General features: G+C 45.1%; 2 protein-coding genes across 6 annotated transcripts in view; one reads left to right on the top strand and one right to left on the bottom strand.

Annotated features, from left to right (window-relative positions):
• The window catches only part of CAB39L (calcium binding protein 39 like), a 59,732-nt gene extending 55,810 nt beyond the window's left edge, over positions 1-3,922 (top strand). For all 4 annotated transcript variants that reach the window (XM_054628475.2, XM_077173704.1, XM_077173706.1 and 1 more), the window contains one exon: positions 2,066-3,922. In XM_054628475.2, coding sequence (XP_054484450.2) covers positions 2,066-2,245 — 180 coding nt within the window. In that variant the 3' untranslated portion in view covers positions 2,246-3,922. The remainder of the gene's footprint in view (positions 1-2,065) is intronic.
• A 7,441-nt stretch (positions 3,923-11,363) lies between these two features.
• Positions 11,364-26,649, bottom strand: CDADC1 (cytidine and dCMP deaminase domain containing 1). Of its 2 annotated transcripts, none has more exons than XM_054655093.2 (9): positions 26,493-26,649; positions 23,054-23,148; positions 21,367-21,544; positions 19,954-20,532; positions 17,974-18,023; positions 16,767-16,936; positions 15,544-15,733; positions 14,864-14,924; positions 11,364-13,687 (listed from the first exon to the last, which is right to left on the bottom strand). In XM_054655093.2, exons 1-9 carry the CDS (start codon positions 26,563-26,565, stop codon positions 13,614-13,616), a joined length of 1,470 nt encoding a protein of 489 aa, XP_054511068.2. In that variant the 5' UTR covers positions 26,566-26,649; the 3' UTR covers positions 11,364-13,613. The 2 variants fall into 2 exon arrangements, with proteins under 2 accessions (XP_054511068.2, XP_077029818.1); XM_077173703.1 differs by lacking the exon at positions 11,364-13,687 and adding an exon at positions 13,694-14,485.
• Positions 26,650-26,905: the final 256 nt, after the last annotated feature.

The following is a 26,905-nucleotide window of genomic DNA, read 5'->3' as shown; positions in this document are numbered from 1 at the left end:
TTATTTGCAAAGGAGGAGATGCTGCTTTCAGATGCTGCAGCTGTTGAGAGTGCCTCAGGTGTAGTGAGAGCTGTGAACTGGCCATTCCACCACAGGCAGGTGTGTCCCTGGTAGGAGACTGCCCTGTGAGTACTTTGGGAATTGTGCAGGAAAGGGGCTGCTCAAAAGGGATCCTTGGGGGATGTTAGTGCTGCACTTGAGAAGTTTTAGGTGGCAAGTGGGAATCATTTAAGATGATAGCTCAGGGTAATTAGAGAAGGGCAAGGTGGAGGCCTTTGTGAATAACTGTAGATAGTGTATTGTCACTGGGACCATGGCCTGGACACCAGATCAAGGAAAACTTTGTAATGCACTTGGGAAGTGTTCACCCAGCATGGCAGAGCTTGCAGCTCTTCCTGCACAGCAAAGGGCAAAGTACTTTAAAGCAGGGACTTCTAGGAGAAGCCTGAGGAGGAGGGATCCAGAGGAGACAAAAACATAGACACAGATTAAGATTACTCTAGCATCAGGTGCCAGGGTTTAAGAGCAGATGCTTTGTCTCACCTTTGTGAAATGAAAAAGTACTTCTAGTTTCCTGTTTGGGCAGAAGTGCTCAGTGGGATACTGTTGGTGTGTGTTGAACCCCACTCCTTCCACATGTTCCCCTGATGTGGCACTTTCCCCACCACTTGTATAAGATCCTCTGATTTTGGAGTATGAAGCCTAGTGGTGGGTGCAGCCTGAGCCCTGCCCCAGCCTTTACCAGGCGTTGTCTTACGGACAAGAGGCTGTAGCACAGCCCCCCAGGACAGAGTGTGTGTGATTCTCATCAGGTAGCACAGCTCCTCCCCGAGCAGCTGGATGTGGCCCAGGTTTTCCTGTGGGCACAACCTCAGGGGAGACAAAAGCACCTGCAGAAGAGCCCCGAACTGGGAGCCAGTGGTGGTGCTGCCTGTGCTCGGCAGGACAACATGCCATTCTGTGCTGTCAGCAGATGTTTGTTTTCATTCTGCTTTGGACAGGCTTGGAGGGAAACTGGATGATTTCCAGCTCTGTCCATCCTTAATTTCTTCTCATGGGGCAGAGACTAACTGGAGTTATTTTTGTCGTTGCACAAGCGCTCAGGCGGTGTTTGTTGCCCAGCCATGGAAACCTCGGAGCGAGCCAGATGTGGGAGCTGCTCCCGGGGCGGCCGGGGTGTGCTGCACGTGTGCTCCCACTGTGAGCCCCACCTGCCCCTCCTGACCCACATCCCAGGAAAGAGAGCCCCATCTCTGTGCCATCCTGGGGTCCCTGGAAGAGCCTTTCACTGTTGGCCTTTGCAACCAGCCTTAGCTTTGCACTTAACCCAGAGAAAATGTTAAAGGAACAGCATTGTGGCATGAGGGGTCATGTTCAGAGCTGGAAAACTGCAGTTTTAGTGATTATAGTAGGAAAAATCAGAGCATTGAAGAAGGCCAGTAAGCCACAGTGCTGGGCTGGCTGTGCCAGGTGAGTATCTGTGTCTCACCTCACCCTCCTGCAATGCCACCCTCCTCTGGTCAGCAAGGACTGCAAAGGTGCTGGGCACACCACAATCCTCCTGCTCCTGCTGCTGTAAGTTTCCATGCTCCCATGAATGGATTAGGCAGAGGGAAGTGAGGCCTCTGACATAATTTTTCAAACCAAAACAAAGCTGGCAAGTCTAATTTTAGGCCTGGTTTAATACGGAAATGATATCAATACTGACACAAAGCTTTTCCATTCTCCTGATAATTAATTTCTGTGTATTTGTCTTGTGGGTGGGAAGAGGCTGAGGATTGATAGCTCCCTCTCAACAGCTGGATTTACAGTCAAAAGCTTTTATCACCAAAGAGCAAAGTGAAAGGGAAACGATACCACACACGGGCATAGTTTTGCTTCAGTTTGCTGTGGGACCAACATGTTTGAACTCCTGTCTGACTGCCCTGGGACAAGGTGGATAGCAGTACAGTATCTGCCTGTAACTTGTGGGGATGTTGTGACTGATGTTCCTCTATCTCTCTCTCTCTCTCTCTGTCTCCACCCCCTTGCTGTCTCTCTGTGCCTGATTTTGTTTGCATGTTAGGTTTTTGTGGCCAGTCCAAACAAAACACAGCCTATTGTGGAGATCCTGTTGAAAAACCAACCCAAGCTAATTGAGTTTCTGAGCAATTTCCAGAAAGAAAGGACGGATGACGAACAATTCACTGATGAGAAGAACTACCTGATTAAGCAAATCCGAGACTTGAAAAAGCCAACAGCATGAAGAACACCTCTTGTTTTCCACTGTAGGCATTAATCCAGTTGTTAAGTTCCTCTGTGTCCCTTAAACACCACAATAGTGCTTGAGAAGGCACAGCAAGTGCCTGGTTTTTATTTTGTCTTTGTTCCTAGATGTCAAGAGTATAGGGGTTTTACATGAGAACTAAAAAACCAAAAATCTAGAATAATATATTATTTTTAATCAAGATTATAATTATTTATGTCAGTTTAGAATCTCTCTATAATAGAAGCTGGTTTGACAGATTTTTTTGTGCTCAAGAAGAATGAACCTCTTTGCTTAACTTTATCAGCAAACTCAAGCACGAGCAAGTGCACAGAGCAGGTCTCCTGAGGACTGTGACATTGTTCCTTCACACCTGTAGTTGTGACTTGGTTCTAGCGCTGCACACACACAAGACTGTGAAAGAGTACATTGGTCTCTGGAGTTAGCTGCACTTATAGGTCAGGTTCTTTAGTCAAAACTATGGAAGATGAAAAAGCAGTAAAGGTCACGTTTTTGCTTCATTTTGTGTTCTTTCATCCTTTTCCCCCCCTAGATCAGAGGTTTTCTATTCAGTGCTAGGGAATGGATGGCTATATCAGCCATCTGAGCTGTTTCTGCCTAACTCCCATTTCCCTGTGTGTGATCAATCTTGTGCTAGAGCACAGGCTTTTCCTACCAGCTCCCTGCAGTCTCATGAAGAGCAGCCCCATGGACATGGTGCTCACGTGCCCTGTAACGGGAAAAGGCAAGGGCAACGCCCCTCCATCAAAGGCCATGCTGTATTGCTGATAAAGTGATCCTACACCTACAGAAACCATCCATGGTCAAGAATATTGGGTGATAGCCAGAGCTGCTTGGCTGAATTGTGACAAGGGCTGAGCCTCAGCACCAGAGTGAGAGGAAGGTCCCTAGAGTCTTTCCATATAAATTCCAGTCCTGGCTGTGTGAGGCGGGGTTGAGCTGAGTTCAGCAAGGCAATCATGAAAAGGCCTCAGCCAGATCTGCTGCGTGGGCTGAGGTCCCTGAGCCTGCAGGTGCTGCCATAGCTGAGAGCATTTACTGGATACTGAGCCTGGGAGGCCACTGAGCAGCAACAGGCACCAAAGGCCACCTCTAGTTTGGCATTTTCTGCCCTTGTTCATCCTGACCTGAATTCAGGCTCAGTGTTAAAGTTGTGGAAGAGGAGGTTGTTGCACCATAAATGTTTTGAGTTTAGTAAGCTCTATGGTACAGACAGTGTTTCCCTGGTGTGTTTGAAGAGTTTTTGGGGTCTTTTGTTTTCTAACAGGAAAATGTTATTCTGATGCTTTAGTAGGAAGTGGAGTTTGAGAGCAGGGAGTGGAAATTTCTTGAATTTTTCTGGACAGCCTTATTTCTGAGTTTTCCTATTTGCTGTAAGAAAGTTCTCTAGCTAAAACTCTATCTAATGCTTCAGGTAACAGGTGACACTGAATTGTAAAAACAGAACAAGCCCTTTTCTTTCATTAAACTGGTGTATATTGAGGTGACTGATACTTTAATTTATGTGCTTTAGAAAAGGGAAGAAACAGAACTGATTGTGGTCTTGTTTTTTTTCAGATGTCAGATACACACAACAAATGTACATCTTAGTTGCCTGGAATTAAAAAAAAAAAAAAAATTTACAAGCTATTAAAGGCATGATAACTGATCACTCTATTTCTGTCTCCGGGTTTTTTTCTCTCTTGCCTTTCTGGATAGCCAGATTCCATACAGTGCTAAATTCCTTCTCTCCTTTGTCAAGTTGTTTCAGCAGAGGGAGAGGGATGAGCACTGCCTTCGAAGCCAATGCTCTCTGAAGCATCAGGTCTGCAGCCCTGGCTGGCAGGGGTCTGGCAACCCCAGCCCAGCTTGGCCTGGCCACGAGCCTCAGCCCCACCCTGCAGGTGGTGTTTGCTGGCAGTGGTCACTTGCAGGTCGATAAGGGAGCTTCTCTGGAATCACAGTGCTTGGAGCCAGTCATTTAAGTCTGATCCTCTGAGATCTGGAGCCTGAATCCAAAGGGTGCTTGGCTGTGTTCTGAGCTCCTGGGGTGGGGCTGGTCTCCAGGGCTGGATTAACACAGAGACACGTGTCCATTGCCTCAGCCTCTGGAGTCACATGAGAACATTGGGCTTCCAGCCCGTGCTAGGAAAAAGTGTCTCATGGTGTGTTGCTGAGGAATGCCTGCCCTTGACGAAGGGAGCGTGACCCACACTGATGTGCCCAGACAGTCTATGAGGGGTCACACTGGGAGAGCTTTGTCTGCATGGTCTGCACACAGAGGAGCACTTGAAGAGACCCAAACCCGATGGTAACACAAGGAGCGAGGTTCCACCCTGGTGTCCGTGTGGGCAGAGAGGAGTCAGGCGAACAGGAAACAGTGATGGGCAAAGGAAGCCTTTTCCAGGGCAAGGAGTCTTTGGACCACATGAGAAAGTAAGTGGTTAGGAGGGCTTGTGGAAAAGGGGATCTGTGTGTGTGTCTGCAACAGGGAGGGGAAGAAGAGGTCTTACAGGTAAAATGACACGTGCCAGGGCCCTTGCAGCTTGTCTTACCAGAAGCTGGTCCTGCAGTAGATCACACAACCCATCTCAAAGTAGAGTTTTCCCCAAGCTCAACTTGCTTAGATCTTTGAAAGAATAAAAAGCATAAAAATTGGTGAAGATGAAATTAGGCACCATAGTAATATTTCACAGCAGGTGGGGACACAGCAATAAGTAAATGAAAATGAAGTATTTTCTAATGTGACTTTGAAATAATGACAGAACTCCCAATTTCCTTTGGTGAATTCAGTCAAGGTGGTTCTCCTGCCTAAGGGAGTGCTCCCACCAGGAACTTGGAGTTTATCTGAATTACTATCTGAGGGAGCTGTGTGATTGCAGGACGTGGTTCATCAGAGTGAAGGCAGGAGAGAAGATTGTAAACTGAAAAGATAAAGAAGCTGGAGGAAGCCTCTCCATTCCATTCTGCGCACAGCATTCAGGGGGTTTGGATCACATGAATAAATCTCTGCCAACATACGATGTAGGATGCTGCAATGTCAAACCTTATTTGATAGAGCAGAGTGCCAGGAATCTTTGAACCATAAGCTTCTGTCATGGGATTTGGGCAGCTTGTGCTGAAATCAGGAAAATCTGATTAGAGGCAGCCACAGGCTCCCCAGAGAGTCCTGGTGTGTACAGCAGCAGGTGTGAACCCGGGAGAGGCCAAGGACTCTGGCCTTCCACAAATGTGGGCGTTAAGACCACTTGAGCCTCTTAATCTGCATTCTCCAGAGACAAGATCAGATGAGAAGGAAAGAATGACTTGGGCCTCTGCTGTTATCTAATGATAACAGCACTCACAAGAGGGAGAGGAGATCCAGATCCCATTTGTTCTCTAGCATGTGCTTTGCTCTTGCTTGTGAAATTGGAGTAGGGCTGAGAGAACCCAGGCCTCTCTCCAAGGGGTGCAGTGGTGTTTGGTCAGTAGAGAAGCTTTTTCTCTGGGCCAACAAATGCTTCATTTCTCTTTCTGAAGCAGTAGCACTTCAACATTTTGGCAGAAAGTGCCTTTCTGCAGAACATCTTATGCCTGGCAGTGAGAGTTGAGGCAGAGAGGATACAGGTTTTGGTCCCTATGACATAAAAGGGATTGTATGTAACTCTCCCACTCCTTGACTAAGTGATCTTGCACAAAGATGCAGGTTTTCATGGACTGAGTGTAAGGTGTCCTAGAGCATCCAGTGGGAGTTTCAGCCCCATGGTGAGAGGCAATCCTGCGAGCAAGAGCTGCTGTGGCCTGGGGAGGAGAAGGAGCTGAAATCCCTGCCATCCCTCCCCATCTGAAGGGAAGCCTTGCCTCCAGCAAAGTCTTCAGTCCCTCAGGGTCTGATGTGTAAGGCCACAAGGTACCAGCAGCCCAAGCCAGCTCTGAGCACAGTTGGTGCTGGGCAGGCAACATGGGATCAGGCTAAGGAGATACCCAAAACAAGGTTAGCAGTTTTGGCCATGTGGTTCAGCTCTAAGCCAAGTGTCTCACAGGGCTGTGACTTGGTCCAGCTCCTCAGGAACCCCAGGGAGAGGCAGGCAGTGAGCCCAACCCTCCTGACTCATGGTCCTGCTCCACAGCGCCTGCCTTGAGCTGGCCTCTCTTTCCAGGAATGTGAGAGGAGGAAAAACAATCAAACAACCCACCCCCTTCCTATGGCATTGCTTGAGAGGGGCTTTCCAAAGCCCTGGTAAAAATTACCTTTCCCACCTCAGGCTGTGTCACATTGAGTGGCAGCACAGGACAGCCTGTGCCAGGGGTGTAGCACCAGCCATGACCCAGCCATGGCCAGCAGCTCCCCCCACCCAGCTCAGTAATGCCGGAGCACTGGGGACAGGGACAGGTGGGGTGCCAGCACATGCTGTGACACACCAGCGTGCCTTGCACCATCACCACTGCTACAAGAGCCCTGTGGCTGTTTCCTTCACCCTATGGGAACTGGCAGCCGCTGGGAGGGCTTTGCTGCTGAGCACTGGCCCAGGAAAGCCCCATGCTGCCCTGCAGAGCCCTGCTGTGGCACGGCACATCAGGCATGGCCAGGTGTCCCACATGTCTCAACCTCCTCCCTCCCTTGGTGTACCCTCAGTTCTGCACGTTGGTATTGATGCCCATGGGGCCATGGGATATTTCTTTATATCCCATGTGCTTTTCTTCAGAGCCACTCTCTCCCCCAAGCACAGATTTGGGAATGGAATTTCCAAATGTCATTGTCCCATAGCCAAAAATGTAACCCACGTATTTTAACTGCCACACTGTGCCAGCAGACACCTCCAGCATGTTGAGTTTAACAAGTAGTTGGACACAACCAGCACCTGACTACCAAGGTGACAGGTAGGAGCAGTTTTTTGGTTGCATGACAGACACCAGCCCAGCCATGGCATCATAGCCCAGCTCCTCACAGTTAAAGAAACAAAACCCACCCAAATCCCCAAGGCAGCTCTCCTGGGAAGAGCTACCAGTATGCCAGTGAATAGAGTTATTCCTTCTGAGAGCACGGAGAAGACAGCAGCTTGTCTTTGGGGCCATGAAGTGCCTTACTCAACTCTTACAAATAGAGGCCCTTTATTTCCAAATTGCTGGGTACGTTGTCTCTACTGGCGCTCGGCTTTGGCAATGCCCTTCAACTCCCTTGTAGAACAGCTGGCTTGACAAGCGTTTGGAGCGGATTTAAAAATACCCTTGTCAAAGCAGAGCCCGTTGCATCTGTTTGTGCAAACATGCAGTCAGGGCTGGCTGTTCGGCACACCCGGCATAGCCCTGCCCTGGCAGCCAGCAGGGAGCAAACAAACCCGGCCTTTGCTCGGGCAGATGGTCAGATGCCCAACAGGCTCTGTGTGCCTGGGACAAGCGGGAGCCTGCAAGGAGCAGGGCTCTGAAAATCCCATGGGGGAAGTGGAAAAAGGCATCTCCTCCCCATTCTAAAACTGGGTGTGGGGGAAAATTTATATCCACAGATGAACTCGCCTTGTGCCCCAAGGAACGTCAAGGGCAGAGCCACAATTAGCTCATAGCACAGAGCAGGTTCTTGTGGTGGGCTGACAGCCTTCCTGTCAAAGGCTCAAAGGAAAGTGACACTGAGGACTAACAGGCAAGAAAGCGGGACGTCCCAGGGGACAGCAGGCATTGCAGAGGGAGGAGAGACATATGTTCATTCCAACAAAAGACCCAGCTCTCCTGCTAATACATACCACTTCTAGCCATGCAGTTAAGCTCCTCTGCTTCCTGCTGGCTTTTGTTTTCTCTAGCTAAATCTGTCTTGCCTCACAACAGGAATGAAAGACTAAGTGAAGGTGAATGCACTGGCATTCACACTATCTTACATACATCTTTCAGGTAGTTCTGAAATAACATTGGGGAGGAGGAAATGTGTTTGTGCTGGCATTTGTGTGACATGTCCCAGAGGCCTCGCTCTTGTTGAAGTTATTGTCCAAGTGCTTCATGGTTTCCCCACATTTCTCCAACCCTTTGTTTTTCCTCCAAGTTTGAAATTTAGCTGCCCTGGTGGAAAATTTACTGGCAAAGCAGTGAGGTGACCTCACTGGAGCCAAAGTACAGATAGTTGAGCAATGAGGGTGAAGGAGGAAAAAGTCAGTCTTAGTTTTTAGTATACCTGTCTTGTGCCACTGAGGAACACGGTGAAGCTGGAACAGACCCCATCCCTCCAACAATGATCCTGTAGTTACAGGAAACCAGCCAGTCCTGAGGCAGAGCCTGGCTTCCTGGGAAATCAAAGTGGAAAGTTTCCTGTACAAACAGCTGATACTTGGGGTGCAGAAGATAAACGTCACACTGCAATATACCCAAGGGAAAAAACCATGCTCAGCATTTTCCTCTGCATGTCTGTTCCCAGCCCAAGCATGGTGAAGCCTGTGCTGCTGCACGTCAAACAAGAAAGCCCTTTAAATACACAGCAGATGTGCCAGCCACAATTTTTCCTCTTCCCATTTATGAGCTTAGAGCTGCCTCGAGTGTTCTGAAGTTTATAATGACCATCAGCACACCTTTGTCTTCTTCTGTCTGCAGCAGCAGGACTCTCTGGGTACTGGTCACAATCACAGAATCATGGAGTGGTTGGGGTTGGAGGGGACCTCTGGAGACCACCCTGTCCAACCCCTCTGCTAGAGCAGAAACAGGTTGCAGAGGATTGCACCAAGGTGGGTTTTGAGTGTCTCCAGGGAAGCAGACTCCACAGCCTATCTGGGCAGTTTGTTCCAGAGCTCTGTCACCCATGCAATAGAGAATTTTTTCCTCATATTCAGATGGAACTTCCTGTGCTTCGTGTGTACCCATTGCTCCTGTCACTGGGATCCACTGGAAAGAGTGTGGCCTCACTATCTTTACACACCCAGCCCTAAGACATTCGTTGCACAAATATAATATATGTAAATAATGCAATACAAATTTTGTGTGCAGGCGAGAGCTGGAGCGGCTCTTGAGCGGCAGAGGCACGCCGCGAGTGCCGGCATCCCTGCGGAGCCCGGCACTCCCTGGGTCTCGCTCCCCGGCGGCCTCCCCGGGCATTTCCCTGTCACCAGCGCCCTCTCCCGGCCTTCCTTCGCCGGCTGCCGGGGGCGGCTGCGCTGGGGAAATTAATTTAATTTATTGCCAATCAAATCTCAGCAGGGTAATGAGAAATAAACACATCTTAGAACAACTTCCCTTTACTCCTCTCTTCTTCCCGGGCTCAACTTCATTCCCGAATTTTCTACCTTCTCCCCTCCAGCAGCACAGGGGGAAGAGGAATGGGAATTGTGGTCAGTCACCACACTTTTGTCTCTGCCGCTCTCACGGAGGGGACCCTCAGGGAGGGGACCCCTCACACTCTCCCCCTGTTCCACCGTGGGGTCCCTCCCACGGGCGAAAGTCCTCCATGAACTTCTCCAACATGCATCCTTCCCTCGGGCTGCAGTTCTTCATGAACTGCTCCATTGTGGGTCACAAGTCGGGCCAGCAAACCTGCTCCAGAGGGGCTCCTCTCTCCACTGACTTCCCACAGATGCTGCCAGGAGCCCCCTCCAGCACCGGCTCCCCACAGGGTCACAGCCTCCTTTGGCAAGGACCTGCTGCAGTGTGGAGCTCTCCCTGGGCTGCAGGGGGATCCAGGCTGCCCTATGGACCTCTCTGGGCTGCAGGGGGATCCAGGCTGCCCTATGGACTTCCCTGGGCTGCAGGGGGATCCAGGCTGCCCTATGGACCTCCCTGGGCTGCAGGGGGATCCAGGCTGCCCTATGGACCTCCCTGGGCTGCAGGGGCTCAGCTGCCTCCCCATGCTCTGCACCAGGGGCTGCAGGGGAATCTCTGCTCCTGCACCCAGAGCACCTCCTGCTCCTCCTTCTCCACTGACCTCGGTGTCTGCAGAGTTGCTCCTCTCACATATTCCCACTCCCCTCTCTGGCTGCAATGGTGCAGCTTTTCCCCACTTCTTAAATCTGTTATCCCATGGCACCATCATGGTGGCTGCTGGGCTTAGCCTTGTCCAGACCTTCATCCATCCTGGAGCTGGCTGGCATTGGATCTGTCAGATATGGGCAAAACTTCTGGAAGCATCTCACAGAACCAACCCCAGAAGCCGCCCACAACCAAAACCCTGCCACACTAACCTAACACAAGAGAAACCCAGATCTATTTGAAATCAGCACATACCATCAGCCTTCTTTGTATTCCTATTCTCCAAGCAATGTAACTCACTGGATCCAAGAAATTAAAGCCAGATATTTGGAGTCTGGTTTGCAGGCACAATGGCTGAAACAAAAAACCTATTTAGAGGACTACAAAGCTTTTCAGAGTAGTCCCCACATTAAATATGGCTCTAGGAAGCCTGTCCCTTTGCCAGCCTGGCTGTGTCCCACTGACTGCTCACTGTGGTCTACAATGACATTTCAGTTCAAGAGCACTTCTGAAAGGCATCTCCCATCTGTCCCCAGATACGTATGTGGCTCTGCAACATGAGCCAGTCTTGGAGGGCATTGAGTGGATTCCTTTCAGCTGAACAGGAAAACTGTAGGAATAGCTGTAATACACTCCACTGGCTCTTGGGCTTTCAGTCCAAATGCCTGGGCTGGAACCAGGTGGATGTGAAACCCCTGGTGGGCCAGAGCCCCAGCATCACCCACTTGATGGTTCAGCCTCGCTGCCCTACAGCTGCACTGGGGATGGGCACTGTCCTCAGCCCCGTCACCGCAGCAATCCCGCTCTGCTCTGCTCTGTGGGGACTGGGAACTGGGGCCCCTGGGGATGCCCATACAGGCAATCCAGGGCAACGAGGCAGGAGGTGAGGCAGGGAACAGTTTTACTGTTGGACGGTCAAAGCTTCATCCACTTCGATCCTCTCCAACCAAGGAACAGGCCATGGAGGTGGCAGCTTGCAGTGCTCCCTAATGCAGTTCCCATTCTCCCGAGGAAGAGGAAATTAATCCTCATGGGCCAAGGAATGGGATCCCAGCACTTTCCCAGGGCTTGCAGGAGGCATGGTCCCATTTGAGACAAATTCTTCAGGCAGAGCAGAGGAAGGCCTGTAAGGAGTGTGAACATTCCAAAGCACTCTGTGATGTTCCTAATAACCCAAACCACTTAAAAATACACTTCAGTATTTACTGTCAGAGTAATTTATTAGCAGGAAGCATGTTTTGCTGTAAGGCAGACAGTTAACAGAGAATTTCTGTAATTCTCAGTCAGAAGGCCAAATTATTACTGATAGTTAATACCTGCAATTAAAATGATTGTTCTGAAATGAATGAGTCTCAAAATGCATATGGAAATTTCATACAATGTATAAAATATATAACTTTTACATTTTTTGAGTAAATACCTTGCAGTTTTTATGTAAGAAACAAACATCCTAGAGTTGATTTGCAAAATAAGCACTGAAGGAAATGTCCAGTATTCTGCGGCTCTCCCTAGTAAGCAGACAAGCTGAGCAGCACCTACAGAGTCCATAGGCTGAGAGAGGAACCCCATCTGCATTGCTCCTGTTGGTCAAGATAAAGTCCCTACTTTGTAATTCCAGTAAAAATTAAGGTAGGGTTATACTGACGATCAGAGCCTAGAGAAATTTTTGAGCCTCTGGAAGATTCTGTAGAATGTAGTAAGACAGAAATAAAGCCAGGCTTCCAAACCTTCAGCCTTACAAGGGATTACAAGTTTCACAGAAAGTCTTGTAAAAAAATCTTCTTTCTAAAAAAAGTAAATAAAAGTAAAGGTAGAATCTTAACTCCTCCTGAAGCAGAGTCTAGCAGCAGCATTCACTGTAGTTATTTCATGTGTGTGATATTTGACTTCATTTACTTCTCTGTGTACCCAGGCCACCTATGATGTTTAAGGGACTTTTCAATTTCAGCTGTTCCTATCAAGATACAGATTTTACTGATTTTGATACCAGCAAACTGATCAGTATAAAACTTGAAGGGGCCTTAAATCTGGTCCTGTTTTTTTCCTTGCTTCTACTTCAAGTAGATGAGCATTGCCAATGGATTATGGAAACAAGGTTTCAGTGGGTGGACTACAGCACACTTTTTATTCTAATTTAGACAGTGTACATTATCCAGTCACAGCCCTGCTATCCAGTTCCAAGCTTCTCCAAAACCTAAAAGAAACAAAAAGAACCTACAGATGCATCTAGGACATGATTCCCCTTCTAGGACTTTAGGAAGGGCAGCAAAGACAAGATGCATGAAAGAACTGGGAAAGGGCTGTTTACATATCCTACCAGCAAGAACAGAAAAAGATTTAAAGCATTTGCACTGGAGAGCTCAGCAGAGGAGTGAACAGAAAGTCTTGGGACATCTGCTAAAACAAACAGAGGCCAGATTCAAAGCAGGAAACAGATGGGAATCAAAAGATTCTGGGTACAACTCTTTGTTCTCATTATGCATTACTTGGCCCCTCAAAACTAGCAACACTAGACTGCAGTTTCAGGGGCTGTTTCAATGTCACCCTTGTAGTGCAGTCATCCAAGAGAAAGGCACCTGAAAAGATTTGGGCTATTTCACTGGTACAGATTATCCTATCTAAGAAACAACAGGACACTGATGGTTTATTAGCTCCTGTAGTCCTAGGAGCCTGTCACTGAAGATTAACAAAACCTCAACACTAGCAATCTTCACAGGTATGTAGGTGCCAGTGAGATATATACAGTGAAATGCTTTTATGCCTGCCTCCAGAAACTGAGAAAAAGAAAAGCTAATTTCCATTAATTCAGATGGACTGCATGTGAGGAAGCATACGGAGCAGCAAGGCAAGTACCACAAAACTAAACAGCTCTGCTGTATGGTAGAAGTGTGTATGAGAGACAAGATTGGTCTCCAAACCCTTTAGCTAGCAATGACTGCTATCCCAATGGTTTTGTGTCCATTATACTGAGAAGCAGGCTGAGAAGCAAAAGCCACTTTCAAGAAGAGAGATAGTTGCTGGTGATTATTTACCTACCATTTCCTAGAAGATTCCCTTGATGATTGTATTTGAAGAAGTACAGCTTATTTCTGCCATTTTCTAGCCCAGAACTTATAAATCCATTCCCTCAATCCATACCACATGCAAATAAGACACCATTTTATTGTTACTCTGATCTACCACCGATGAACTTTCAGTATATTTTTTTAATGTGTTAAAAATGATCAGCCACCCAGTTACTTCCACAGAAAATACAAGCAGCATTTTTTCGCCAGGAGCTTCTAAATTAAAAAGACCTTCAGGTAATGCTGTAAAACATTTAAGACATCATAAATAAACTTATTCTAAAATTCACTTTCCAAACAATAAATAAAACTCTTCCTTATATGAAAGTGCAAACAGGCTGTATTATAAAAAGTACGAAGCAAGACTGCAGGAAGTGCTTAATTATTCAGTAATGACCAAGACACAGTTTCTTGCTTTGGTGCTGCTGGTCATCCAGTGATTTTGTTTTCTGGACCCCATCTAAAGAAAAAAACATGCATGGAGCATTAATACAACAGCAAGCATAGCCTAATACTCAACATGGACAGGGACACTGGAGTAACACTGGGGGTGGGGAATGGGGTGGAGATTATCTTCTTCTCCTTACAGAGGAACATGCAACAATCATTAGCTAACAGGACTACACCAAGGAAAGAGAGGAACTTAAACCAGTGCAGTATTGAAAATGCAGGCACACCACATTAAAGAAAATTGTTAGAGAAATGAGCCCTGTTAAAAGCTGTCAAACAAAGTACCCCAGGATTAATCTTTATCCAGCTGGGTCCTTAAGAGAGAGAGGGACAAACAAGCCCTAACATTTTGCAGTGATCACTAATGCCATAAACACAACTCTGAGCCCTTCCTTCCCTCCCTTCCCCCAGCCCACAAGGAAGTAGCTAACAAAACAACTTCTCCACTAATATATCTCAGTACATGAGAGGAATTTGCTCGGAGTATGTGGCTGTTTGTGTGCCACAAAAACTACCTTCAGTCTGTCTTATGCTCCTAACACAGTACTCAACGCATCTTTACACTGCATCTTCATGCTTGAAGCACAAAAATTATTTAGCTGCCATTTTCCATGTTGCTTTCCTCTCTGGATGAGTAACATTTTAATGATTGGTAGCTGACAGTAGATGCCTATGATGGGTCTCTTTTGTAGCACAAAAAGGCTTCGAAGTAAGACTTATCTAAACTCTGTTTTGATGACAGCTCCCTTGCTACAGGGGTGTGTGTCAATAAGGATTTTGTGACTCTAAGGAGTCCAGTCCAATTTATCTTGAAAAATAATGATACTCTTTATAGAACACAATCTAAAAAGTCTTTCTAGAACAAAATTTAAAGCATGATAAAGCAGTCTAAAATTATCTATGTGCCAAACAGCATGTTGCTGACCTTCACAGTAGCATTGCTAGATTTTGCAATGTGTGTCAATGACAAGCATTTTGTTACAAGTTAGTTCACCTATTACAGTTAGTTATTACTATAACAGTTAGCTCATCTATTCAAAAACCTCAGAAAATGTTTCATAGCAAAATTTAACTCACTGAAATCAAGACTAAGACAAAACAATCTCAGAGGGAATCAGGTTGGTTTAAAATGTGATCTCACTTATTGATTGCAGTCATAAAATGAATTAATGAAAAAAATACTTACTTTCCCTGGCTGTAGGGTCATGGAATTCAAGTGCATTAGTGTGCAATGGACTTAACTGCCACTGGTAAAACAAGAAGAAAATGTTTACTTATTCCAGAAGACAGAATAAGGAGCTAAGTGAGACAGGAAAAGTACACTACAGGCTTTCATTGAAAGGCATGACCTGTGAGGTGGGGAATCAAGGACTCCCTCTTGAATGCTCTTGCTTTGAGGACAAATGACTATTACAGGCATGCAGATGTTAAAGCTACTCACACCTGGAGTAGTGCCCTGGAGAGTGCCCTGACTGCAGGTGCACTTGGCCACATTTGAAACCCACCACAGCTCTTTCGGGAGCTGCTGGAAGGGTCAATGAAATCACACAGCAACCTCTGAAATCAGCTGTCATACTGTGACAGGGGAGGCTTGGACACAACTTCACCATGTGGAGAGACCACCTCCAACAACAGTGAGTTAGAGGGAAATCCTCCATGTAGATAGAAAAAACAGAGGGTTTTGCCCCATCCTCTGGCACATGGCACAGCAGTGCTCCCCAGAACTGTGACAGAGTAACCTCTAAATTCTACTCACCTGACTAAACAGCACAGCACTCCTCTGTGCTGGCTGCAGATGACTGCTCACTCTACTCTCCCATCAATGCTGCCCCCAGTTTTTAGAATACAGTGCATTTAGACACTTACTGTAAATTTGCTTACACCCTCAAGTTCATCAAACTTCATATAAGATATATCTGCTTTCTTTTTTCCAGCATCATCATCTCCTGCATAGATCTGCTTGATACCAGCTCCTTTAATTAAAGGGACACATTCATCACATGGACATTTTGTTACAAATATCATGCTTCTCTCATCTGGCTTTATTTCTCGACACCTACAAGCAGTCAGAAAACAGAATTTCAGAGTTTGTATCTTGGTAGTTTTCAATTGTTACAAATGTGATACCTCAAAAAGCAAGCAAAGAAGTGTTACTTAGAAGCAACTTATTCCTAATCAAGTGCACAAGTACACAATGGAATCTGGCTTGGAATCACTATCTGTGAACAACACCCATCCCAAGTCTCCACACTTATTGTTGTTGGGAGATTCACCAACTGCCACACTTCCTCAGTTTGGTCTAGCAAGAACCAGAGCCAGTGGCTTGTATCTGAAGGATAACTGAAGGAGCCAATATCATTAAAACCCAAGTTCGTATAAGAAATCTCAAGAAACCCCAGGAGTTGACTGTGCCAATATACATCCAACTTCTACATCACAGGCATAAAAAATAAAAAAGACTGTGATTGCAATCCACAGTTCATCACAGTGACATCATACGTTGTCCTAGTTTGGGCTGGAATACAGTTAATTTCTTCTCAGCAGCTGGTGCAGTGCTGTCCTTTGGATTTAGTATGAGAATAATGTTGAAAACAGACTGATGTTTTAGTTGCTGCTGAGTAATGCTTACTCTGAATCAAGTGCTTTGATTCATATTCTGGCAGTGAGGAGCTGCACAAGAAGCAGGAACGGTGACCCAAACTGGACGAAAGGATATTCCATGATAGAGTCACTCCCCGTATATCAGCTGGGGGAGTTACCAGAAGGGACATTGATCAGAGTTTGGTGATAGGGTAGGGCATTGATCAGTGGCTGGTGAGCAACTGTATTGTGCATTACTTGTTTTTACATTGGGTTTTATTTTTATTATCATCTACTATTATTAATAAATTTTGTTTCAATTATTAAACTGTTCTTGTCTCTATAAGTTTTACTTTTGATTCTTCTCCTCATTCCTCTGGGGCAGGAGGGTGAGCAAGAGGCTGCCTGGTGTGCATCTTTCCTACTGGGCTTAAACCACAACATGCATTTATTGTGGAATTGTTTCCAAACCATCTCATTCTTCTCTGTGGTGAGAATAAACCCATTACCTGAATGTCAAGGCGTTCTGCTCTGCATGGATAATGTATCTGAACTTTCTGATTTCCCGATCTTTTTGCTTATCATCCATGTGTGGAAAATCAGCATATTCAGATCCAACAGGAAAGGCATTGTAACCACAGCCTACAAAATACATTGCTCCTGTTCCATCACAGCCTCTCTGCAACAGTAAACAAAGCATCAAATTTGGATGGTATTGTAACTGAGTTCTAAGTCAAAGTACAGTGGAATGTATACTTTTGCATGATCAGACAGCTCAGCTCTTGCCAACTGCTCCATGCCTGTCTGAAGCTTTTCCACTGAGCCCTGTAGGAGCTACACAGGTAAAGTGTAACACCTCTGTTACCTGCACCAGGCTTTGAGGCTTTCCTTTTGGCAAGTAATACTGACAGCAGGGACAAGAAGTCTGAAGGATTTAGTCCTTAACAATGTACATGATTAAATACAGCTGGAGTTCATCCCTGATGTGCCAGAGATGGTGTTTTGCCGGTCTTTTAACAGACTCAGTGACCAGGGGGATGATAAGAGGCAACTGGTGATTGAAATAAGAAAAAGAAACAAAATAGCCATAAGCAGCTGATGACTAAAGTGCTAAAAACAAATTAAGAGTATGTTGCAGCTGCATGAAGAACGAGGCCTCCTGGGATTGGTAACATGCATAAGCAGAGATACAAAGAACAAAAATTTTCTGTTTGGAATGGGGAAAAAACACTGTAACAATATTCACAGAAAAATACAGCTTTGATCTAAAAAGGAATGTGCTAAAGCCCTTACAGCATTTAACTGCAACAAATATCCTCAGGAGACTATCAGGCTATAATTGCACTGAGACCTCTCCTAAAAAGAGCTGTAAAGACGGGCTGTACAGGACACATGCTGCCTGATCAGCAGCTGTGGCAACACCTTGTAGCCAGGATACCTGGAATAACTGACAATGACTGGGGAAGCAGGTGCACTGAAAATCCAGAGCTATTACATCCAGATTCCCATTTATTTTAGTAACCATTGTAGTTACTAAAATAATTTCTACTTCTCCTTCATCTTAAAGCATTACAATGAATCAGTCATTAACTTAGTTACTAAACCTGCGTGTGTGTGCATGAAAAACAGAAGTGTATAAACTTAAAGGAAAATAACAAGGGCAAATCCAGTGTATGAATTGTGAGTTCAAGAAAAAGTAACTTTTTCAATACTTACTGATTTTTCCTCTGCCCAAATAATAGCTCCAACTCCCGTTTTATGATCCTCTAAAATACATAACATTTTAGGAATGAATAACAAATAAAGCACTTCTGAGTTACCTAAACATTAACATATGACATCCTAGAGTAAGGAATAACATTTATTGTTGCTTTGTGAACAGGAGGAAAGAAATGCAGAAAGATTAAAAGCTTGTAAATCATATGAGTCTACTGTAAAAGCTGGGTGTGCTCTTACTGCAAGGCAGTCATTCTAAGATTTTGCTGTGTACATTTGTTCACTAATGAAATGAAGCAACCAACACATGGATAAGAAAATGCATGTCAAGAATATGTGTGGACAGGTTCACGAATGTGAGACAGCTAACTGATAGAAACCTTCTTGTTTACTACTTAATTTAATGACTAAATTTCTGCTATTCTTTAAGTTTATGCTTCTTTGATCTGAAGTCATCTAAAAATTAGTCCTATTTTATACCAAATTCAGAGACAAAATATTAACAATTGGATTTTGGTGGTGTAGTCTATCACCACCATAGGAAAACTGGTACAGAGCTTTCCTTATGTGACTTGGATGGTTTTTATGGCACTTGAAAATCTTCCCCTAGCTACTGATGAGAATCTTGAGCATATCAAGGAGAAAAACATTTCAGGCTTCCATTGATTAATATTGCAGAACACACTGTTTCCATTAATCATTTCCATCATCCTTAGTATCACTACCATATGCAGTAACTCAAAGAGGGTCTTTCCTGCCAAAGATGTACTTTATCAAAGCTGTCTTCATCTATATTCTGCATATTTATTAGACACTGATGAAGAGATGATGATAATGACTGATTAAACCAGCACAGAAAACAAATTATGTTCTTGCTCCCTTTATATGCACCTATAAAATAGTGCAAAGCACCTAAATATGTGTGTGAGCTGCTATTTATTTTAATTTCATTGCAGTGCAACAAAAGTTGGCTCAAACCCCAGACCTGAGTCCAGCTAAACACTACAGCTAAACCTGAATTTTGCTGCCCCAAGAGTACTCAAGCTTGGTCATTCCATCTTGTTCTGTATAATGGAAACTGTACAAAGAACTCGTAACTGGTTCCATGAAACTTCTGAATTACATCTAAAAGATGTAATTTCTGCAATTTTTGGAGACAAAATTTGCTGAGGGTACCTGACTTAATAGGTTGGGTTTGGATGGGTGTGTTGGGGGATTAGTTTTGGTTTAAGCTTTGTACATGTACTATTTGTTTGTTTACAATGGTTTAAAAAAAGCAACTATCATATCTAGAGTACAAAAACATCTCTATGGAGTACCACCAAGTTTTCTGTTTCCTGGAAGAACTTATCACTTTCCTGCATTGGTAGCCAGAGAGAATAAAGAAGTTAACAGAAGTCTTCTCTATTAAGAGAGAATCAATAACTATCTTTCTACCTCAGAAACCTGGACATAAAACTCCAGCATCTGTGCAAAGAAAATCCCCACCAGACATATAAGCACTTCCACTTACAACATTAGGACTAGGAGACTTAATATAATGGTACTTAATGTCCTACTGAAGGATATTATTTCAGTGCTTTTTTCTGAAGTGTACATAATCTGCTTGAAATATTGACATTTATTTGATAACAGAAGCATCTTGTGAGACTTCAGTAAAAAGAGCCTCAGAGCAGCTTGAAGAATTTAAATGTCATTCTGTTCTATTTTCAGTTGGGCGTTGGACACATTGGCAGGGCAGGGTTTGCCAGCACTGTTATGTGAAACACCTGCACTGATTTCCTCATGAAAAGCTTTCACACACAATACTGTGTGCCCCTGAGGAGTCTTTACTATTATTGTTGCACTCATTTCACACGTGTAGGAATGGCATTGAGCAGCTTGCTCAAGGAAGTATTTGGAAGAATAAGACTGAAATTAGGAACTTGCTCTACTGCTGAGCCCCCTACTGATCATTCCCTCACCCCAGTAATGACTCACCTGTCCGATAGGCAAGCAGCCTGGCTTGTATCATACAGTGCCTGGCCACGTCCTGGGGCAAACACTGATCCTCTGCTTCATTTGCTCGCTGGGATCCACTCCTGTAAAACCCAAAGCATCCAAAGACAGGCACGCTGGCAGCCACTGATGCCAAGACCAAGACAAGATCTTTCATATTCTGTCTAAGGTTGCTGAAGTATGGATTTTCACAGAGGTTCTCCAGTCCCATTGTCATCAATATTTTCTTGTGCATTTCCTCATTTGAAATTAGAAATAAACTTTCATACTCTTTTATTCTCTCTTGCCTACACGCAGTATAAAAGTCAGTGTTATAGTCAGGCTGTGATTTTGCTATTTTCTGAATAAAATCAAACTTGGTGGAAGTTTCTTCAATAAACTGCACCATGTAGCACACCAAAGGCTGAAGCAACACACACACGCGAGCACGGCTGTTTGACTTCAGTCTTTCCACTGCTTTGGCATCCAGCTTTGCATCCTCACTGCTCATTGGATTGGATACCTCGTTCTGCAAGCTGATTTCAGGATCTGCAGGCCAGTAAGAAATCCTGTTGACCCCGGCTGGAAGAGAAGATAATGCAGCAGAAGGAACCGTGCAAGTGCAGTGGAACATAAAGCTCATATTCAACACACTATTGTCTAACCTTGGTTTTGCTTCTTTAAGGCCCCAAGTCCTCCCTAAGGGGTGTCTAGACAACAAAAATGCTGGTAGATAAAAGTATCAAGGGTTATCCAACTTGATAATCAGACTACAGATAAAAATTTGAGTCACCCAAATTCCCAGATCTTTGTGACTGCCTAATTTTGCATCTTACATCCAAACAGATAAATTAGCAACACACAAAAACAGTTAGCACTGATAGTTAGCACTCAGCAGCACATTGCTGCTGAGATTAAAAAATCAATATTTGCAGAAGGGCTGTACCAGCAGATCTCATTTCTGGAAATGAATGATCTGGCTTGTCTTCCTATCTCTTGGGAAGTACTCCCTGTGATTTCTGCATAAAAACCCACTCTTCCCTGGGGTCAGTGACAAGCAAAGGGAAAGCAAGGAAAAATACATCCATCTAGGCCTTGTCATCAGGCTTAGGGCTGCTCTGGCAGAGTGCAAAAGGACAGTCAGAACCTCAGCAGTGCATCCCAGCCAAGAGACAAGCACCACCAGTAATAATGGTTGCAAATTACAGGGAAACAGGGTCTTGGCAGCAACCCCAGTTTCTTGACCATCAGCTCCAAGAAATGTACATTCATTTTTTCCTTATGGAAAACATCAATGCACACTACACAAATCAGGGATTGGCATTCACAAGTGGGACAGTCCAAAGAGAAAACAGGCTTTCTGTTTTCAATCACAAGTGTAACATTTACTCCCACTCTACTACAGTCATTGCTTACCATTTACAATCATTTTTAAACAAGTTGAACATGGTTTTCTGGAAAAATAAAGATCACAATTTTTAAGTCTTGATCCGTGTTTAATGAGGGCAATCTGGCCAGCATGCAAGTCTGGACTGGAGCAATGAAGACCAATAATCTTCATATTTTTCACCACAACCAGACCACTCTTCTTTACCTACAGAAAAAGGCATTATTATCATTATTTTACTTTTTTTCAGCATTGATTCCATAAAGATGTTACACCTCTTCCTTGGATAAGAGTAACCAACCAGCAGTAGAGCACAGAGCTCTTCAGTACAAGCCAATCATTAAACAATCTGCACTTCCCTAAGCATTTTTTCTTGTTGTTTTGTTTTCACATGTGCCAGTTAATATCAGGGTGCCTTATCCCTGTCAAACTCCAAAGAGGGACTTGTCACAAATTCCTGATTTTTTCTGGTCATTTCTTTGCCCTTAACAAAATCCAGAAGCAGCATAGAAAATTCTGTCAATTATAGATGAAACCTTCTCTGAATCAGCCAGCATCTGGAAATGCTCATGAATTTAATTTCTGTCTTAAGCCTGACCATCCTGGGAGCCAATAGCTTCTCTAGCTTTATTTCTGTCTCTTCATTTATGTAATGAATCCTGGTTCTAAAGAATCTTCCATAGAAGAAGTCTGCATACCACAGACAAGAGCTACTACATCTGGATTCCCATGTATTGTGAAAAAACTGGATACAAACTAGTTTGATGAAGCTGGTGAAACAGATCTCTTTATGCAATCCAGCTGCTACTGAACACTGTTGTCTTAGATCTGTAAATTATTCAACTGCTTTGTGGTTACAGAAATGAGACTTCACTAAAGCCCTGCGTACAAGCCAAGTGCCATTTCTAACTGAATTACTAAATTTCAAACTGCTCTTGAAGGCTGTAGCTGCTGTTCATCTATCCCTCCTTCAGATCTAGCCTGGGACATACCCAGCTCTGAAAATTAGGCCTAATTGTCACTCAGGTTATTTTCCTATCTCTTCTTGCCCTGACTGATGCATGTGCTATGGATCTTAGCACATGGGTATGCTCTGCACAATGCAGTTATCATTTAAAAGCTCGGTAACAACTCTGATCACAACAGGAAACATCCTGTTCCAGGTCATTCTGAAAATGCCTCTTGACTTTGAAGAGTAACTGGCTACAGTTTAGAAGACCCACTCTTAAGGGCAGCTTCTTTTCCTTGTCACTAAAGTAGTTACCTACAAGTTCTTGACCAGCAAACATTTCAAGTACTTGTGTACACCTCCACGGTATAAAAGAACTGTTCATCTACAGTCATGAACATTGTAACTCTAAAAGAGTCTCTCTGCACCAACAACCACACTGACTTAACACACAGGGTACATACCACACCTCCTTTGTTGTGCTCTTTAAAACACCTGCCGTTTTTTAGTGCTTGCTTCACCTCTTGGCGTATGTATCTTGCCTTTCAAAGCTTTTCAGAAAGAGCATGCTATTTAGCCATCTTGCTATTTTTCTCCCAATACTGGATTTTTTTCTACTTCTAAGAAACATTTGAAAAAAGGTTACTACATTTGGTTGTTTGGTTTTTTTTTCATCTGGACTATGTGTCATCTAAAGAGCAGTTGGGTTAAATTCACTGAAGGAGCCCTTCAGAAAGACCAATTAACAATAAGCACAGACATTTTACCTGGGATTTTTTCTGCTGCTCATGTGAGGGAAAGAGCTCCATCCAGAGACTTAATAAAGTAAAAAGATTGACCTTAGAAAGTCTTGGCATTTGACCTGTTTTGAAGAAAAAAAGAGAAATATTTATTAGAGAATATTTATAAAGAAACTCCATATTGCTGAACATTATTTTTCAAGTCTTTTATACCACAGCTGCTACAGAAGCTGGTTCTGCTCTTTCAGCAGCTACATCCACACCATCCCTTTCAGGGCAGTTATTGCCAACTCAGGATGCTCACATCTAGATGCAGAGATCAGATTTGCACAACAAGAGGAACTGGTGAAATTTTCACTGAGCTTCAGTCAGTTTGTTCAACTCAGAGGGGTAGAGCAGAAATCACAGATTAGATCATCAGACCCCACACAACTTAATGTGCTCAAATGATTCACAGATGTTAGAGAAATTTGAGACAGGTTCCAATTCAGCTTCAGGCTCACCACAGAAGACGGCAAAAATATCCAGGCACACACTTCATGATCTTACACTGATGCCTGCAGCAAGAGAGGATGAGCTATTGTGAAACCTTCCAGTTACATCAGTTCTGGAGATCCTGCTTCTGAATTCTTACAGTCTGCTTAGATTTTGGCTAGCTTTTTTACAAAAATTTAAACCTTTTGCTCAGGCTGTCACTTCTGACAAAATATCCAAATGCAAAAATCCCTTCTCAGAGCACCACCTTGTGCTGTGCTTCTACTCCAAATCTGGAAGTTGTCCTGCGAGGGCCAGCACAACTCAGCACTACTGAGTGCCCCACAAAGGAAAAAGGAGGAAGCACTGTGCTGCTCGGTAAAGCTTGCACTGTTCCAGATGTAAAGCTATCTTGCCCCACACTTGGCAAGAACTTTATTAAGTCTTGGAAATATCTCCAGTCCCCATTTCAGGGGTGCTTACAGAGAGCTGTAATGAGCACATATTCCTCTGCAGGTCTCACACGTGCTGTCTGACAATAGTATTATTTCTATCTTTTCCCACAAATGTTACAGTTTTTGCAAAGTAGGTAATGGCAGTGGCAAGAATGGAACAGAATAGAGAAAAACATTCTTTAAGTAGGTCTAGCAGCTTGGAAGAGATATAATCAGATACTAAGATTACCTAGCTGAGGGAGAGGTTAGTTTAATGACATGTTTGTGAACCCAAACAATTAGAACAACAGATAAACATATGCAAATCTATGACTGAAACACCATTTTCAGACAGTATTTTAGCAGCTTTTTTTACACATAACTGTGGTTTGGAAAGCAAATATGGGCCTGTCAGCAGCACTATCTGATGCCACATTGTCCACTGTTCCTGAGGCTGCTCAGCTCTGCTACCCCACTTGGCACCAGCACTGCAAGGGGCACCTGGTTAGCACAGTCAGATACGTGTGCTAGAAATGGCAAGCAGCACACACCAAGACCTGTTGTCACTTGTACTAAAAGCAAACAGTACAAGAAAGTCTACAAGCCACACCTAAAGGAGAAGACTCTGCTTTGTTAAATGGGCGCTTGAGTTCGTTCTCATTACAGCCCCTGTTTACTCCTGTCATGGCACACACATGCACAGCTCCCAAGTGGCAAGTTAAAACAAACAGTGCAATTTATACCAAAGCACACACACACCTTGTGTTTTCTAAAATGGCCTACAATGTGGCACACAGAATAGACTTAAAACTGCATGCACCACGAAATAGTTTTAATTACTCTTTGTTTTCTTGCACCTAACCCAAATGTGACCTGGGAAACAAACTGAAGGGCATCTTGACATGAATTTATAATGAGAAGCTGGAAAATTTTATGAAGAAGGAAAGACTTAAGTTACAGTTATCATATCTGTGTGTTTGCATCTTCGCTCGGGTAGTTAAACACTCCTGTAAGTTCAACAGGGTGAAGAGAAGGTTGGTTAAAATGGACTGGAAAAAAGGCAGAAGATGCCTTACAGAATTAAAAGCAACTGCAAAGGACTGGGGAAATAAATCAGGCTCTCTGCCACTGAGAGCAAAGCCACATAAAAGCAGTGCTCTCTCCAGGTGCATCAGGCCCACTTTGCACAAAGGTATGATTTTATTCCTCCTAGTTATGGATCTTGCGTCAGTGAGGCGAGGCATGCTCCAGGGAAAGTGTGTGTGGAGGCAGGTGCCTTAAACCCTGCTGCACCTGGAAGCAAACAGGAGCAGGGCACAGCCTACCCGGACATGGCTCAGATCCAGGATTGTGTCCTGCCAATAATGCAGGAGTTCCAAGTCCAAAGCCTGAAAGCTTCTAACAAGTGCTTGACACCAAGGAGGAAGCTTCCACTGACATCACTCTGCTGCCTGGGAAAAGGAAACTAAAACCCATTTTCAGATTTAATAAATTTTGCTTGCTTGGAAGCAGGCTTTCCACAAAACTGGGATGAAACAAAACTCATATACCCGCCCAGGAGAGCTGGCTGCCCTGCCATGGTGCTCAGTCTGAGAACCACATATATATCACATCTATATGCACACACCACTCCCTTGGGACACAGCAGTGGGATCTGTGGAATCTACCAGCATCTGTTTCTCCTGGGCACCCCTAGCCCTGTGAGAAAGTTGCTCTCTACCAAACCCATACCATAGGCCTGCTGTGGAGTTAGTTAGAACACCCCTCAGGTGAGCATTTTCCTGCACATTGCATTGTATGCATATTAAATATACCTGGTATAGGGCAAGAAATTGCTGTAATGGGATGGAAGAGGGGAGCAAAATACAAGCCTATGTTATCAAAAGGCCCTCATGGAGAAGGGTGTGTCAAGAAGGACTGGGGGAGGACGGAGGATATAGATATATTTTTTTTTTTATTTATAGATATATGCTTGAAGATACTACACAAATAAGTATATATATACTCTATGTATATATACACACACTGTATATGTAGCATATATGTACACATACACTATATATATTGTATCAAGTGTGTATAAATATATATATAAAGTATCTATATACTTACATACTAGAGATATGCTATCTATATTTATATATATATATTTACATATGAAAGTGTAGATACATACAGATACTTTATACATACACACACACATACATATATATACACATATGTAGATATATGTATGTTTATGTATATATACACATTATTGCACTGTCTGTGACGGTCAGGAGCACTCTGTGTAGCATCACCGGCAGGGACTGAAGGCGCGGGCTCTCTGAACAGCCCCGGCATGAGGTTGACAGTGTCCCCTGAAAAGAGGACAGACCAGGCGGTCCCTGGAAGGACCCGGTGGGTGAGGCGAGACCCGCGAGGGGCCGGTCAGCGCACACCTCCCTCACACCCGCCCGGCCCGGCCCGGCCCGCCATCAGCGCCGCGGAGCCGCGGTTCCGTCACGGCGGGCCAGGCCCCAGCCCGCCCTCCTTCCCACCCCCGCAGTCCGGCTCACCGGCCATGCTGTCGGTCTGCGTGCTCGCCGCTTTCACCCGCGGCCCGGCCGCCGCCTCCTCCGCGCCGTGCATGGGTGCGGGTGCGGGTGCCGGTACTGGAGCCCCCCGCCGCCGCCAGCCCCGCACCTCCCCCAGGGCGGCACCGCCCCCATGGCCGCCCCCGGCGGCGGGGCCAGTCGCACGGCTACGGCCGCTGACGGGCGGGGGCTCTGGCCAATGGGAAGCGCGAACGGCGCGGAGGGCGGGGCTCGGAGGGGCGGGGCGGTGGCTCCCAGCGGGGTCCGCGGTCCGTAGCGGAAAGTTGACGGGGACACGGGGACACGGGGACACAGGGAGACGGGCACACGGAGTGAGGAAGCGGCCCGCAAGGATCAACCAGTCACCTTCTGGCTCGGCACAACACCACCCCCAA

The sequence above is a fragment of the Agelaius phoeniceus genome, chromosome 2 (genome assembly GCF_051311805.1).
Source record: "Agelaius phoeniceus isolate bAgePho1 chromosome 2, bAgePho1.hap1, whole genome shotgun sequence".
NCBI classification, from domain to species: Eukaryota; Metazoa; Chordata; class Aves; order Passeriformes; family Icteridae; genus Agelaius; species Agelaius phoeniceus.
This window is presented reverse-complemented; position numbering and strand designations above follow the sequence as displayed.